This window comes from Echiichthys vipera, assembly GCF_963691815.1.
Source record: "Echiichthys vipera genome assembly, chromosome: 19".
In the NCBI taxonomy this organism is placed as follows: domain Eukaryota; kingdom Metazoa; phylum Chordata; class Actinopteri; order Perciformes; family Trachinidae; genus Echiichthys; species Echiichthys vipera.
Genome location: NC_139844.1, coordinates 27,313,725 through 27,331,050, shown reverse-complemented (window position 1 = coordinate 27,331,050; position 17,326 = coordinate 27,313,725). Strand labels below are relative to the sequence as shown.

General features: G+C 42.5%; 1 protein-coding gene across 1 annotated transcript in view; it reads left to right on the top strand.

Annotated features, from left to right (window-relative positions):
* nrxn3b (neurexin 3b) overlaps window positions 1-17,326 on the top strand; it is a gene marked incomplete at both ends in the record, with an annotated part of 330,192 nt that overhangs the window by 56,584 nt on the left and 256,282 nt on the right. The window contains 3 exons of the mRNA XM_083933978.1: window positions 13,435-13,736; window positions 15,236-15,259; window positions 16,886-17,047. Of these exons, the coding sequence (XP_083790104.1) occupies window positions 13,435-13,736; window positions 15,236-15,259; window positions 16,886-17,047 (488 nt within the window). The remainder of the gene's footprint in view (window positions 1-13,434; window positions 13,737-15,235; window positions 15,260-16,885; window positions 17,048-17,326) is intronic.

Sequence of the window (17,326 nt, the reverse complement as noted above, 5' to 3'; positions counted from 1 at the left end):
ATTTCTGCTTGGAGTTGCATATTTGCATCACATGTTTTTTTAGATTTAAAACAGAAAGTCAAAAATATTTTTTCTTTAATGCATTTTAAAGAAAACAAAACGGGGGGGGGGGGGGGGGGGGTGTCCACTGGTCGGCCAGTTGGCTAAAGCTCAGCTTCAAATAATCAAATGATCACATTGATAGGTAGGTATCACAGGTCCTTCCTTCCTGCAGCTGTCAGACTTTACAATCAGCACTGCTCCCAATAGACTACTGACCTCATCCTGTACCCTGCACTGTGCAACATGCCTGTACTATGGCCACTTCTGTTTTTGCACTATTTGGTCATATTTACTCATATTTATTTAATCCATATTATATTATTACAAAACAAACAAAACAAGAACAACTGCACTACATCATGTGAATATGTATATATGTCTATTTCCATTTCTTCCCTTTTTAAATTTAACTTTATTGCTTATTTTTGCTATTTTTTACTTTATTTTTTAATATTCTGTTGCTGCTGTGAAAAAAGAATTTCCCCGTCTGCGGGACATTAAAGGTTTTCTGATTCTTTATCCTGATAGCCTTACATGTCATGATTTGGCCCTGAAACCATACAAGATACATGTTTAGAGAAATAAGCATCCAATGTATTATCTGAGAATACTGCCTTTGCACGCCGAGTCTGCATTTTTCGACTGTGTCGTCATTCATCCTACGATCGCACAGAAACCTTCCACACTCAGTCCGATGTGTTTAATTGTTCTGTTTGTTGTGGAAATTCATCAAGCAGTCAGGGGGACTGTGTGGTTACATTCTATTCAAAGTAAAACCCTGACAGCAAGTGAATTAATTACATGATTGCGATGCATAGCGCTCCTCCCAAGTGGGGCTAATGAACGAACGACAGCAGGAATCGGTCGTTAAGCTGCCCGGAGCACAATCACTGACAGCACTTGTCTTATGTTTCGCACATCCTTTGGTTTGCGATCTCCGTTCACCTGCAACAATCGATCTTTAAACTCTGCATCTCTGTATTCTTTGCTTTGGTTTTCGCAACGTGCTTCGTGCTGGGAGATGAAGCGGTTCAGTTTATCAGGCGCCATTTTGAATGATGACGTCTGCATTGTGTATGGTGGCTCTGAATGGTCAAAGGCTTTTGAGGGATGTGAAATTAAACATGTTCCAAAAACCAAAGTTTCAGAGTCGGTTAGTAAGCATGATTGTCCAAGTGTGAGGTCGTCTTGTGACAATTTCTGACCAAAAATACAGACTGTGTGAAAAGGCCTTTGTACATAGTTAACATTAGCTATATTTCCCCAATCTTTACTATGATTAAAAATGATTCTGCAGGTTTTGATGTAGCTTTAAAGCCACTTTCATGTACAGTTGGTCTTAATAAAGGTAGCAATAGGAATCGATCTACAACCAGTTACTCAAACCTGTGTGTACTGTTGTATCCATTTTGTCCCTTTGAAATAGCATTTAGTGTTTAATGTTATCCTAACTCAAATACTCAGGAACATATTGGATGTTCTGTGAGAACAAACCGCTGAAAAACCTTCACATCAACCTCACAGTGGTAATTGCAAGTGCGCTTTATGTTGGCTCTCATATCTCCCGTGTGGCTTTCCAAATTTAGAATCTGTGTCAACACAGCAATAAACATACAGGGTAATATATGTGGAGCAAGGCTATCACCCATCAAACTAAATGTGTGCGATTACAAAAAATGTAAGCTTTAAGTACTCAATAGAAAACAGAGGAGAACAGTTAATTTGTAGCCATTTAAAGGTATTTACTGTCTTACTGCGGCGGGATCTTACTGCGTTAAAAGGGTGCGTTAATGACTTTTTTTGAAGCTGCTGCTCCTGCTTGTGTGGGTAGAGTGCAGTTATATAGCGTATTGATGCTACGTCAAGCTCAACAGTTAAGTAGGTGATAAAGTATTATGCACATCAATTGTAGAAAAGGAGACAAGCATTTAAATAAAGTGGCCCTCTCATTTAAACAAATTTCAATATATATTTTTATAGCCATCGTCTGGGAGGTGACACTTGTTGATGGAGTCTTGGGCTGAAACAGCATATGTCACTAAAAGTAATGATAACAGTCGCATGCAGCTTCATGCTCCACGGCTCTATCCAAAGGCAGCGTGTGAACTGACAGAGACTGATGTGGTGAGGTGGAGGCATGGCCGGGCTCCTGACAGGAGAGATAATAGCCAATAAGGCAACGCCACTCTGGATGATTGACAGGCTCCAGGGAAGGCCCATCCTGCTGACAACCCTGGAGCAAGCCTCCTCTCAAATACAACCCATAAAGGCAACATGCACATGTGTACAGTATAGAAGGAGCCACAGATGTGCGTTTATACACATACAAAGGAAAATCTAATTATTTACACGTTTTTTTACTATTTAGCGAACGCCCACAGCCATTTACGTAGGTAGTCCAATACAATATACACATTCATCCATTCTCTGTAGCTTAAAGAAATACAATCAGTTTGATCCCAAACAGAAAAGCTCATTTTATGGCACAACATATAATGTGTCAGGCAGACACAACAACTCACAAACCCACACAGATTCAGAACTGTGCAGGTCTGCTTTTCTGCAGAACGGTGGAGAATACGAAACCAATACAATGTCATCACTTCCCATTTTGGCAAAGGATGGCAGCTGTCAGGCTGATGCAATAGCCGGCATTCAGGAGACACACTGTCAAAGATTGTTTGATTGTTGACGGAAATAATACGGACCACGGATGACTCCATAATATTGTAATCCACTGTTACAGCCATTTAAAAAAGGAAACCACTCAAGGATTCATGAACGCTGCGCCTGCAGTGTACAGTAACTCAATCAATACGTGACAGTATAAATGCCCGCTGAGGGCCAGACAACTAAACAATCAATGATGTCATCAAAACCGTGACAGGATGCTTCCTCCTGCCCAGCGGTGTTCTGTATATTTGCCCACAGAAATGCCCCAGATCGTTCCTTTTCCCGACAGTGCTGACAGGGAGGCCTTATGACTTTCCATAAGCAGTTATGAAACAAGTTTGTTTGTGTTTTAAGTGCTAATCCTGACGCTTGACCATCTACTCCCCTGCTGCTACACAATCTAAATGATTTGAATGAATTAATATTATGACCTTGATCATTTCTTGACTGACTCTTTAATCTCGGATAAGGCGGACTAAAGCAGACGCTAAGCCAGCCAAATAATGGGAGCAGATAAATGTTGTTGAATGCGTGTCTTGCAGGTTTTACTCAGGTTCCAGCAGTTTCCAAGAGGGGCTGTGGCTCAGGAGCACAGACTATATATTAAGATGGATGATATGTCTCCTCTTCCTCCCTCTAGACAAAGGTGGAGCCAAATTATCCCAAACATCAGCATCTGCACCTGCCATCTTGTTATTTTAGAACCAGAGTCATAATCGGCCATTTTTATAACCTCAAATAATTCATCAAACCAAAGCTATTAGGTGTGATAAGATCTACGTAAAATGACAGAAATCATCTTTGGTAAAAAATGTATTTAACTTGTATTTAGATTTTTTATTTTCCATCCACTGACATGGAGGGGGCAGGAGTTTTGACCTGTACTGCAGCCAGCCACCAGGGGGCGATTGAGATGTTTCGGCTTCCATCTTAATATTCTGTCTGCTCAGGAGTTTAAGCCGGGTTTTCACTGATCACAGGGTTAGCGGTTCAATCCCAGCTCCTCCTGTCCACATGTTGGACGTGCCCTTGGTTAACACTGAATCCCAAATTTCTTTATACCGTATACTCTCCCATAAAAGCCAAGTATTAACAGTTAAAGGCTAAAAGATAGTAGCAAAAACTGCCGTATGTGGATAACCTGAAGCTCGCTAAAACAATGCATATGGTAAATTTAGTATTATGTAGGTTTCCATAGTTTCTCTTTTTTAACATATATGATGTTTTAATTCTGTGATTAATTCCATTTGTTTCTCCTCTGCCAAACATTCATCCTCTTCTGGGTTCTGTAGTCTTCGACAATCACTTAACAGCACCTTTTGAGCTGTGCCTCTTTCAAAGAACACATGCAAATGGCTGCCCCGGCCACTGATTGCATAATTACCTCCTTTATTTGTAAATCTGATGCTAATTTCATGCAGATTACAAGAGCAAATGGAAAGGTTTGCATTATTATGGACATATAAATCTGGCCTCAGATGTAATCCATCACTGGACACTGTACAGTGATGGATTACATTACATCTCAAACAGCGTTCTTGTGGCATCTGCTTTTGATTTAGTCTCACCTGATCAGTTTTGGTCAAATTTTAGTCGCTTGATTTTTGTTATTTAGTCTAAAGACCTGTGCACACAGGACTAGCATTACATGGGGACATCTAGTCATTTGTAATAATTGCGGCGGTCGTGATCTGTCATGTCGGTAATTTGTCAAGTATGAATTCCGCTACAATTTCCCTACCATGTTTGTGAATTATTATCCCCTTTGACCAGGCAGACGTGGGAGGTTATCTCTAAATCACAGGAGGGGCCCTGGTTATAGGAATGCCATGCAGACAGAACGTCGGTCAACAAAAACTAAAGACCTTATAGTCTGTCATTTTGTCATGCATTGTCACTCTTGTCTATTGAGAGGTTGGTTGAAAAGGCACCATTTACTAAGTTCACTCGCACACATTGTCCATGTCGCTCTGCTCTGTAGTAACACAATAGACTGACTCTCCCTGGATGGCAGTTTTCTCACCGGTATGATGCAAAAATGCGGTGCGTAAAATGGGGAAAATTTGCATGCGGACTTATATAAGTTGTGCTGTCTGACTGATTCTGATTTCAAACTGCGCTCCAGTCTGTTAAAAGACAGACGCAGATACTTCTCTCCTTTCAAAATTTAAACGAGCTGAGTGACAGTAAATGCGTGGTTAGGTCTGACGGACCCACACACACAATTGTAATTAATTATTAGTCACTTTCTTCCTTCCTCCTTTCTCTTCACTCTCTTCTCCCTTGCACGCCTGCTCCAGCCAGGTGTCCCGGGCGCGCCTGGTCTAGGTAATCGCCCTTTTGTACATTGTGTATTTACTTATTCATTTCTTGGTTGATTGCTTGATTCATCGGTCGAACACATATTTCTGCAGTCTGAAATCTGCTGGAATCGTGGTCCGTCCAAATGTTTATTTCCAACGCACAAATGTTGCACAGCGTTCAGAAATGTGTGCCAGCTTTCATAAGAACTTATTAAATCAGTTTTTATACATTCCTGTGCAGATCCATGCTTGAAACACCTTTTAGGGCGCGCTCACACTATCCTCCCGGACCGAGACCCGGACTTTAGGGTACTTGTCCCCCCTCCCTCTCCCCCCCGCGCCCCAGCCCCGTTTGTACTCACACTGCCTGGGCCTCGGCCAATACTTCTTGCTGTCCATACGCCATCACGCCGTAACACGTCACACGCATTGATCGCGTGTGTGTGGCTTTGTTTACAAATCTTTCCATAGACCTCTGAGTTTTTGTGCGTCTTGTCGACTGTTTTTGAATATTTTCATCCGACCAAATCTTCAGTAAACACTCCACCTCCGCATCACACCAACATGAACCTTTCACCACCATTGTTGTTGTTGTTAAATGTCCGCGCATGGTCCGTCCTTCTATTTACATGTCAGAACAGGCGGACATAACGCTACTGCCGTAGGGCTCGTGCTCGTGCGCTTACACGTGCGCACGCTCGTGCTCGTACATGTGCAAACGGCTCCGCTAAAGCCCACCTCTTTCAAGCGGGCCGTGGAGGGCCAGCTGGCCCCAGTTGAGCGCGGAGCGGGTGCGCTCACACTACTTAAAGGTACTAGACTTTAGCTGAAAAACCGGTTTTGGCCGCGGCCAAAAGGATAGTGTGATCACGCTCTTACTCTCCACTGTTGACAAGATTAACGCTGATCTTGAGCACGTTTAAGGTGATTTGAATCCTACCGTATTGAAGCCTCGACTGGTAAATTGCTCCTAAGAATAATGTAAATGTAAAGAAAAGCATCTTCATATGCTCTCCTAACATGAATGACAGAAATCATCTTTGGTAAAAAAAAAAAAAAAGTATTAAATATGTATTTAGATTTTTTATTTTCCATCCACTGACATGGAGGGGGCAGGGTTTATGACCTATACTGCAGCCAGCCACCAGGGGGCGATTGAGATGTTTCGGCCCACATCTTAATAGTAATAGTAATAGTAAATGTAAAGAAAAGCATCTTCATATGCTCTCCTAACATGAATTAAGAGGATCAGTAAAATAATGATGTCCTCCTTCAGTCCCTGCCTGTTTGTGATTCCAAACATCTCTTGTAATCCTAATTGTCTGGTATTAGTAATAGCAGTGCAGTCCCCACAGCTCGATCTTACTCCCTCTCTCTCCTCTGCAAGCTCATCCTCGACCCCCACCTCCTCACTTCAGTATTCGCTCCGCACAATTGCCTCAGTTGATGGGATTGGACCTCAGGCACCTGCCCCCATTCTGCAGACACCCTCAGTCCCTCCACCGCTCGCCACAGCCATTCACACCATCCCCCCTGTTGTCACTCCAAACTTCATCACTCACTCACGTGGAGACTCCACCATCAGCAGCCAATAAGGAGATTCTGTAACACGCACACGCACAAACACACACACACACACACACAAACATGCTGAAAAACACACAGAAGGTGACACTGACAAGCACAGCCAGTAGCCAGAAGGGCGCCTTGGGCCATGACCAATATTTTTGGACACGGCACTTAAACTTTTTTTGCTTCATCAACCACTGAGCAACTTTCATAGGAATTAAGGGGGCTCTGTATAAGTATTTTTTATGCATCTATAACTTAACTCTAACTTGGAACATAATTTACAAAAATAACATTGTGTTGTATTGAAGAAGACTTGAAATCATCACCCCTAGAGCTGCACCAAATTGAGAGGCTGTAAGCACAGACTTCACCCTCGAGCCTCTCCCACAATTTCCCTGGGTTTAGCCCACGTCCGTGTCCATCCAAGGGGACAACTGCAACACAAAGTCAACCCGCTGACCTGCTCTCTGTGCAGACTTATTAATAAAATGACTAGTCCACTGCGGGTAATCACAGTCTTGTTGATTGTGTCTTATTATAGTGTGGAAGCTGAACACCCAGCCTCTCCCCCATGCACAGAATTGGCCTGTCAACCATAATGAGTCATCTCTGTTGCAGTCGAGATGCAGCATTCTTCTAAGTCTTCCTCATTTCTCTCCCCAACATTTTCTATTGCTTGATCATTTTTTGAAGTTGTGAAGGGTTTTCTTTATTTATACACTTTGTAAATATTGCAAAAAGATGAGCATGTACCGTAAGTAATGATGGTCTCTGGACTTAAAATGCAATGTTTTTTTCAGCAGGGGGTCTTTCAAGAACCTTTGAAATTCCAATTCTTAGATACTAATTGAAAAAGCCTTTCATTGGGGAATATTGCACAAATCTTCTGACTGAAGTTTTGCATTTGTGTTGGTATTTGTGTGCGTTGAGGGAGGTGAAGGGGGAGACACCGAGAGTGGCATTTGGTGGGTGCACTGTGTTATCAGGTGCAGTAATAGGGTTTATCAATGCTGGGATCACAAGCCACAGGGACAGCTCTTCACTGCTAGTCCTAACACACACTGTCATCTAGTTTCTCTGGAGAGCCGTTGGAAGTACCTCCGTCTCTCTCCCTCATCATTCTCCTGTTCCGGCTCTTTCCGCCTCTTTTTTTTTCTTCCCTGTCTCTTTTCTTGCTGTTTTCCCCCCGCTGTCTCTGCTTCCATCTCTCGTCTCCTCTACTTCTAGACTCTTTTGCTTCCTCTGTGTCACTTCTGTTTATGTTTATCTCTCTTTTGTCTCTCTCTTTGTCACTCTTACCTCCTCAGTCTGTGTGTGCAGACGTTAAAGACAGTCCCAGACAGGTTGTCCGCCGCAGCTTCACAAGGTTATGTGAAACACGAGATGAGAAAAGAAGTGTCAGGGTGACAATTCACTTCAACCTCTTCGATATGTCCTGTGACATCTCAAAAGTTGTGCTGAGGGCACATTCTGCTCAGTTTCTATTTAGTTTTTGACTGGAAAATAAATCACTGAGGAACCTTACATACACAACTTTCCCTCCGCTAACGTTTGCACTCTTGTATCCTGGAGTGAGTTAAATTACTCTGGTAGTAATTAGCTGAATACTGGCATGCCATATATTTCACCAAATCTCCCCCCAACATACACCGTCTGACAGTGCCGCCTGCCTTTGAAGAGAGACATCACCCGTGATGCTCCACATTTATTTGACATGTGATCGCTCACAATTGAGCTTAAAGCCACGAGTTGCATGGTTAGTGTTGCTCATGTTGGGAAACAGTGAAGCACATTGTTCATGTATGACTGTGTCACGCTAACCACGCTGCTTTGACGGTTGTTAGCAAATGATGCTAATTTCTCATTTTGGGGATGGAGGAAAAAGAGAATGGATATGACAGAGAGCGAGAGAGGAAGGGCAAGGAGAGGCATGGGTTTTCAGATTCTGTTAAATGCATTGTGTGGGATGACGCCGCGACCTGGAATGACTTGGGTTGCTGGGGGTGGCGCACAGGACAACAATAGCTGAAAGCAGAACTTGGCTTTCTATGTTTAGGTCTGGAACGTCAGGCCTGTTCATCTGCAAATGTAGTGCAAACATGCAGTTGTGTGATGGATATTAGCACAGATTGAGTCAGACTAGAGCCCCTTTTTCCATACACGTGCTGTGCTTGACTCGGTTTGACTAGTCGCACCAGCATCCACGGCAGGGATTTGCATTTCCAGTGCTGCCCGCTTCAAGGAGTGTCTTTAACTGTAACATGTTTGTTGTCTTAGAGTTGATGATGTCTAGTGTAAAGACTAGGGGTCAAAGGAGCAGTTGTTAAATAGTGGATAAACTATAAATTCTTTATGCTAAAATCCTCTGTTATTTTGTTATTAAATAGCTTTTATTCTTAAGCAACACAATGACGAAATGTTGGGTTTTCATCAGTAGTAATTAAACATGACTCCTATATAGCTGAGAGCAAACATGAAACAGTCAAATGAAGCAGATATCTAAAAGTTCAAACAGGGACGCAGGCGAAAAACTAGACTTCAAACCATAGCGATTCAGTTAGAAGCTATAAAAGTACTCAGAGCTGAACACACAGAGACTTACTATTTTCTCTCTGGTCTCCTGTCGACATCAGTTGAGTCTCGCAACTGTTGTTTAAGGGGGAAAAGGGGGGCGTCATGGGTTTGCCGAGTCACCGCAACTTGCTTAGAAGCCGGTCGGGTGAACTTTAGCCTCCATGGATGGCCCTATCCCGGATGAGACTCTGCGTGTTGAGACTAATAATGGTAACACAAATTAGCAAAGCATGGTTTGACTTAGCGTGATCAAAGGTGCGAAGGGAAAAACACTATAGCATTAGTATTAGTTGCCCAGTTAGCATCTGAAAAACACTATAGCATTAGTATTAGTTGCCCAGTTAGCATCTGAAAAGCACTATAGCATTAGTATTAGTTGCAGAGTTAGCATCTGAAAAACACTATAGCATTAGTATTAGTTGCAGAGTTAGCATCTGAAAAACATTATAGCATTAGTATTAGTTGCCCAGTTAGCAACTTAAAAACACTATAGCATTAGTATTAGTTGCCCAGTTAGCATCTGTGTGCAGTGAGCTTAAGGGTTTGGCAGCCTTACAGCTGTAGCATCTCCAGCTAAAGTCAGTTTTGCCACAATAATCACAATGAATCCTGTCTCTAATCCTATCATTAAACTCTGATTTCTCCGAACATGATTTAAGTCTTTCGCCTAACACAGTGATTAGGAACAGTATGATATTCTGTGGTGATCTTAAGGAGGGTGAAGGTCGTGTACGGGGAGCTCTGTAAGGTGACAGTGCTCCCTGCTCAAAGGCCCATGGGCTCTGACAGGAGAACGAGCTCAGGCAGCATGGGTGTGTATGGCGAGGCTGAGCGGAAGAGAATGGGAGATGGTAATGAGGGAGCTAATTGCTTCCAGTGGATTTTGAAATCGAACTCCAGCCCCCTGTGCACGGGCCGGCCAGCACGTAAATGGAATATTGATGACTATGGCGAAAATAAGGGAAAATGACCCCGCTATATGATCGATATGAAAGCCGCAGATCTGTGCTGAACATGTCTCAACAGGCAATACATTTCCCTTGTTTTTATGGATCCGTATACACTTACCACAGGTTTAATTGCTGAGGTGCACAAATATTACATTATATCTACTTGCTCTCTATTATTCATAGGAACAATGTTTTATTAGTGGACTTAACAGCTCCACAGCAACTTTGTAATTCTATCATTATAATTAATACCCATATGCAAATATGACATATGGAAAATAATTAAACATAAAATTAGACATTGCAGGTTATGCTGGAAACAGGTAAGCTGGCTGTTATTTTTCTACAATGAACAATTAAAGTATTGCAGTATTAGAAAGATATATTGATCTTCAAGATGACCAAATCTTTATTTAGCTACTTACCTGTACGATGACTTTAGGACCTAACCCTGAAAGGACCAATTCTGACAATTCCTGTTAGGGCTAGGCAGTATGACTACTAACGATACACAGTACATCCCCATCAAATAAATATTTTGATAGAAACAATATTGAAAAATATATTATTTTTATATCCTTTTGACGATAACTATACTATTGCCCAGCCAACTTCTTGTAATACTTTCAGTTTAAAGTCAATGCTGATACTGTGCAAAGATGTAGCCACATCAGAACAAGATTGCTAACGTTGATGTGCTAACATGCTCACAATCACAATACTAATGATTAGCATGTATCACTTTTTACCATGTTTGTCATCTTAGCATTAGCCAAGCATTCACCAGTCCATTTACTACATCAAGCACTTAGTAGAGACAGAGGGCAATTTCCTTTTTGGTGTTTTTAAATCACAAGAACCAGTTTGTGTCACTGTTAAGGAAAAGTCAAATGAATGGATTCCATAAAGCATAACTTACTGACAGTCAACCTTCTACCCGTATTTGCCTGCTGTTAGACATATGCAAAGGCCCTCCAGGCAAGATGACAGTGGGCCAACCAGTGTCAGTGTAGCATCTACAATTTCTACAGAACGTGGTTAAAGTGCCAACTGTTTCAAGGACTCTGCCTAGCTTGGGGGCCCCAGCGGGCTTGGACCCATAATCGTCCAGATGTGCAATAAAGCCAATTGGAGCAAGGAGCTAGAGACCTATTTTATTATAGGCACTGGTGACATATTATGGATGCTTTGGACATATATAGCTACAAAGGATGTCACAAAAGCAGAATTGAATGGACTGACTTCCCACTTACTGTTTTCTCTTTAGTTTTCACGACACTCTCGTTTTGTTTGATGTCCTAGATAATTGTGCAGGAGCAATTTTTTACATCCGTACAAAAATTGCAGGCCTCTCATGCAAGTGAAAACCTGTGCAATTTCTTAGATTAGATGCATGAAATCAGTGGAGATGGAAGATTTTTTTTTCTAAATTCTCCTGTGTATACTCCGCTGCCTCTCTGTGCTGCACACTCTCTCTCTCATTGGTAATAATGGGTTTCTATTTATTCCCCTGGCACATGGTTGAGGGCTTTCACGGGGCCTTTGTTGTCTCCCAAACTATTTCCTCTTGTCTCTGCACAGAGACATGAGTTTGACGCCAAGGGGAGAATTTCTCCATGACCAGAATCAGCTCCCAATCATCACTTCACATCCCTTTTGTTTCTCTCTCAATACCCCCCCTCCCCCCCTTTCTGTATTTTTCTGCCAGCTCCCTCATGTTTACATATAGCCTGATCCAAAACAACAAACTTGAAGCTTTACAGCCTGCAGCCCGTATGCTTTCTCATCTCTCTCTTCTGCTTTCTCTCCTTACACTTGTCCCCCTCATGACTTCTCTGTGAGTACACAGAAGAAATAGCAGGAAAATTAAATGTCACATTGAAATGTGTATTGTTGGCAGGTAACGACGTAGTAACTAAGTGCCACAGCGGTGAGTTGGTATGTTGGCAGGGATTTTTTTGCAGTCTCTGTAAGGTGATGCCTTGAACACATTGTCCTTGGAGAAGGAATCTTCTCACCCTAGAAGTTGACAGTGAGTCTGACCTTGTCTTTAATAGATTCACTCAGACCTGCGCTGCGGAAGTGTCACTTGTTTCATCACAGATCATACGGAAACACTATTCCTCTCATCCACTCTTTCTTTTTATGAAGTCTCCTCTTTCCCTCATCCCAGAAATTTTATTTTTTCTTTCAATCCTTCCCTGAGGCCCCCTTCACTTTCTGCCTGGAGCTGTCACACCTTACTCTCCGCGTCAATCTAAAAAATGGGCTCAGGAAGTCACTTTGCAACAGTGCAGTGATGTAAAACTGTAAAATCAGGCTAAGTTTGATTTATGCGCACCATTAGCGGGGAATAGTGTTCCATCATAAGTAGTATGTCTGTCTAGAGGCTGTATGTGAAACCTAAACCCACGGTCGTACAGATAAGATTTTATGATCTGAACTGAATGATGGGATTATCATAGCTGTAATTATGGTCAGCAGTGCATCGGGAGTGTGTTTGCGTGACGTAACTTCTTTGCAGCATACAGCAGTTCTCATACTTACTGAAGCTGCATCATTATTGATGCAGAGGCCATCACGGATGCTGGGCCCGTTTCATGTTTCAAACATTACAATAAATGAGATAATGCATGTGATAATGACTGCTGGCTGTTGTTGTCATGACGCACATAATTTATGAGGAAAAACTACTTCATTGACGACGTACGGTGAATCATAGCGAGCTCAGGTGGTGAATGTCAGAGCTGTGCTGTCAGCTTATTGAATGGGTGTTATCAGTTGTTATCACTACCATAGATATGAGGCAGTATAGCCCGACTCTACCTTTTTAGATAGCTCAGTTAAGCTGGATCACCCGCCGGTGTCAATATTAGACATTAGAGCAATTCATGGAGCAACTGCTCGACCACGGCGCTGTAAGATGATGTAGTATGAAGAGCGTTAGTCTGACTAAGGAGGAACGTCGGGGTGGTGGATGGGTTAAATGAACACAGGTCTTTCACCAAGGAGACTGGTGTTTGTGTCCCATTTTAAACCCAAAGCCAACATTGACTTTTTGACTAAATTAAAGTCAACTTTCTTGCCTAAAGTTCCTTATGCTAACATTCTTAACTAATTTCACAAAGGTAAGTATTTTAACCCAAACCACTTCCTTAACCTAACCATGTAGTTTTTGTTAAAAAGTGATGCCAAGGTGTCCTGAGCAAGCTAATGGCATCCGTTACCGTGTGAATAGATAACGGCTAAGCCCCTTCTAGCCCCTATCGCTGAGGCTGATAACCAGTGATAACGCCCAATTCTTCTCCTTGTCTTTTTAGGGAGGGAAGAGAACGTGGCCACCTTCCGTGGCTCGGAGTACTTCTGCTACGACCTGTCGCAGAACCCCATCCAGAGCAGCAGCGACGAGATCACGCTGTCCTTCAAGACCTGGCAACGCAACGGCCTCCTCCTCCACACAGGGAAATCTGCAGACTATGTCAACTTGGCGCTCAAAGACGGGGCCGTGTCCCTCGTCATCAATCTGGGCTCCGGAGCCTTTGAGGCCATCGTCGAGCCAGTCAATGGAAAATTCAATGACAACGCCTGGCACGACATCAAAGTGACACGCAACCTGAGACAGGTAATCGGGGGTAGCAGTGATGGACGGAGTTTGAAGACAGGTGGATTTTTTTCCCCCCACGCTTTAGATGACCTAGAGAGAGCTGGCGTTAAGAATGTCACACTGTTCTGATTGGTTGCCATTCCATCACCACAGTTCAGATACCTTACTGAGCTAGATATCATTATACTTTTGGTTGTCTTTATAATTACATGGTCTCTGTATAATTTGAAACATTCATCGTTCAACTTCTTTTCTTCTAAATGAATAGTGAAAAAAAACAGGGCAAGGCAGTTCTTTCACATGTTGATTGATAGCTGAGTCAAGGTACCATTATGCTAGGTGTTGTCTTCGCTCTTGTTTATCGGCTTATTGAACTTGAGTTCCCTCTGTCCTCAAATTAAAGTTATCTGATCATTCTGTTTTGCTTCCCTCTCCCCTAAGCTGACACTTCCATCAGGCACTGTCGCTATCTCCTTGCTTTCAGAAACAGTTTTTATTCTTGTGGGGGAATATAGTCTTTCACTTTAAAGCAAGGCAGGGGAGTGTTTGCCTTTGAGCCGTCCATTAATGCAGTATTTATAGCGCAGATGCTTTTTAAAGATAGAAATACATTTCCATCAAAGATGTGTATCTGTTTTTCATAAGCGGAATTTGTTACTTGACAGAGATTGTTTACCATTTCCTTAATGTGATTTAAAATTAGCTTGTATTGCAGTCGGATGGAGCTCGTATGAATCAGTGCTGTCGACGGGAGGCCGTAGGAAGAGAGGAAGAGAGGAAGAGAATAATGAGAGCCAGTGTTGTATTGGAGGTAACGCTAGCTGCAGAATTGTTGGTTGTCTTGGCTGACCTTTAGTTTGTCTGCAAGGTGAGACAGCATGTACCGTTGCTCTCAGAGCAGCAAAACAAGTAAGTGCTGATTTCCTGACCCTCGCTGACAGTAAGCTTTCGCCCCACAGGTTAGTAAATAGGTGTAGCTGAAAATCCCAACAGGATAACACGCAGTTTAGTAGGTTAGAAGCTAAGAGCCGAGGGCTGTGTCCCTGCTTTCTTCTTTCTTTCTTTTTACAGAACTCTCTCTCTTCCACTTTCACTGTCTTTCCTCTGTGAAAGGAACTCTTTGTTAGACTAAAGGTGAAAAAAACACTACATATTTTGTCGGTTTAAGCCATCCTACACAAATTTTTACGCGAAAGTCCCACGTCTTACAGCACCCGTCTTCGTTTTTGTCTTGCAGGACTCCGGTGTAGAAAATTTGGCTAGGATGGCAGGCTGGCTCTTTATTACTGCCGCGAAACTCTTGACAAACCATGTAGAGATTTTTTCACCACAGCACTAACTCATCCATGTTAAAAGTCATTCTTTTACTACTAACCAATATCTAACCAACTAATGTACTAACTAACATCCTAATTCTTCATCATTGCTTTGGGTTTTTGTTTTCTGTCCATCCTTATTAACAACCTTTTTTTGTTCACTATTCTTTTGATTTCCTTTCTTCCCCTTTTTCTGGAAAGCAATCAGGCATTGGACACGCTATGGTAAACAAACTACATTGTCTGGTAGATATCATTCTTATTGTCTTTTTTTTGGGTTTGCCGTGTGTCCCCTCCCCCTCTCTTCTTTTATTCGTTCTCTTTGAGTTCCATCCTAGACACTCTTATCAAAAAATGAGGAGATGGGTTTGTATTACCAGGCAATTCTTTCTTCGCTTCTTCTCAATTTCCTCCCTGACCTGCCAACAACCTCCTTCTTTACCCCACAATCCCCCATCCTGTTTTTTTTTCACTTTGGCTTTTACTTTTTTCTCTTTGTTTCTTCCACATTATTGCAGATTTCCAACAAGTAAAACAATTAATTCTTTGCCTTTGTCAAGGCAACTTACTTTTTATTTATTTTTTTTCACACAAAAAGTCCCCATTTTTTGTGAGGACTGTCGTCCAGAACTGACAGAAGCTTGCCACAATCCCAAAGATGGTGACCTCTACACCGAGCCCTTAAAGAGACCAAAAAATGGCAAACCTCAGCCTCCATTGCGGGAGCTCTGACAGTTGTTTCCAACTCACTATGGCGCATGGCATGCCCACACCTCATTGACCTCTCACCTCCCAAACTCATATAACCTCAACCCTGTCACCAAAATAACCACTAACACTCTAATTCACTCACCTTCCACCTTTCCCTTTGTCACTCACTCTGCCCTCCCTGTGTGTGTTCTTGTAGCATGCTGGTGAAAGTGGTGTTTGTTTGTTGTGGCTAACCTTGATCCCCCTTACCCCTGGGCCCATATGCATAACATTTCTAAGAATAAGCATACTGATCTAGGATTGTAGGTCTGGTCTCGTGACATTGAAAATACCGCCATGACACCTGAGCTAAACCTGATCAGAGATCAGCATCAGCTATTCTGAGAGCGTGTTTGAATATGGGCTCTGGTCTTGATTGTGCATGAGCCTCTGCACCTGTGTGGCCTGAATCAGCTTTGTATGGCACCATTGATCCACTTACTCCCTTACATGTCCAATTAAATGTGGTTAATTTGCCTTCTAATGGTGATGACCTTGGTTTGCACATTGATGTGTTGTGAAAAGCCTCCCTTTGTTTTGCATGTGCGTGGATATATAGATGTTAATGAATGCAAGAGAGGGGAGAATGTGAGACTGATAGTGTGAGGATAAATGTGCGTGCGAGTGATGGACGTGCGTGTGTACATCTGCGTGTGTGCTCACATACGTGTGTACAGTAGATGTGTGTGTCTGCAGTTACCAGATAAATCCCGAAACCTAAGACAAGTGCGATCAATTTGTCCTTGGTTTGAACATTGTACTAACCCTCCCCAACCTGAAGTTTCCAAACCAAACCTATGATCCATTCTCTTACCCCCATCAAAGATAAAGAAAATATGCCTCTGCCATATTTTCTTTACCTGTCCTGTGAATCCTTCGGCAAAAATTCCATTAACAAAATCCAAACGCTGTCTGGTCCAAAACAATCGCTTCAAGGTACCAAAGGATTCTGTAAAGCAATCTACACTGTGGGACCTAAAGAACAGCTGAAATAGCTCATTTCGAATGCAGACCAAGGAAGGAGGTTTGTTTTATACACAGCACAGGATCGAATCCCAGAGTGTAATGGCTCGGCTTTGGCTATGTGTTACCACTCAACAGGTGACTATCTCCGTTGATGGGATCCTCACCACAACTGGCTACACCCAGGAGGACTACACCATGCTGGGCTCTGATGATTTCTTCTACGTGGGTGGGAGCCCCAGCACCGCGGACCTGCCCGGATCTCCTGTTAGCAACAACTTCATGGGCTGCCTCAGAGAGGTAGGAGGGACTCAGATACATACATAGTGAAAAGGTGCAAGGCTAGTTTAATGTGTGGGTTCTACATTTCCCAATATTGCATTTGCATTTTCAATGTTTCAGGATTGTTGTTGTCATGCATAATTGTGCAACCACATACTTTCCCAGTATTCCCTTAACCAGTGCAGTTGTTTTTTTATTTAGATATGGACAAAAGTGATAATCAGCATACTTTCCTTGAAAGGCAAAATAAAATTGCATTATCAATTAAAGCTGCTGAGATGGCAGAGGAAGTCCCAG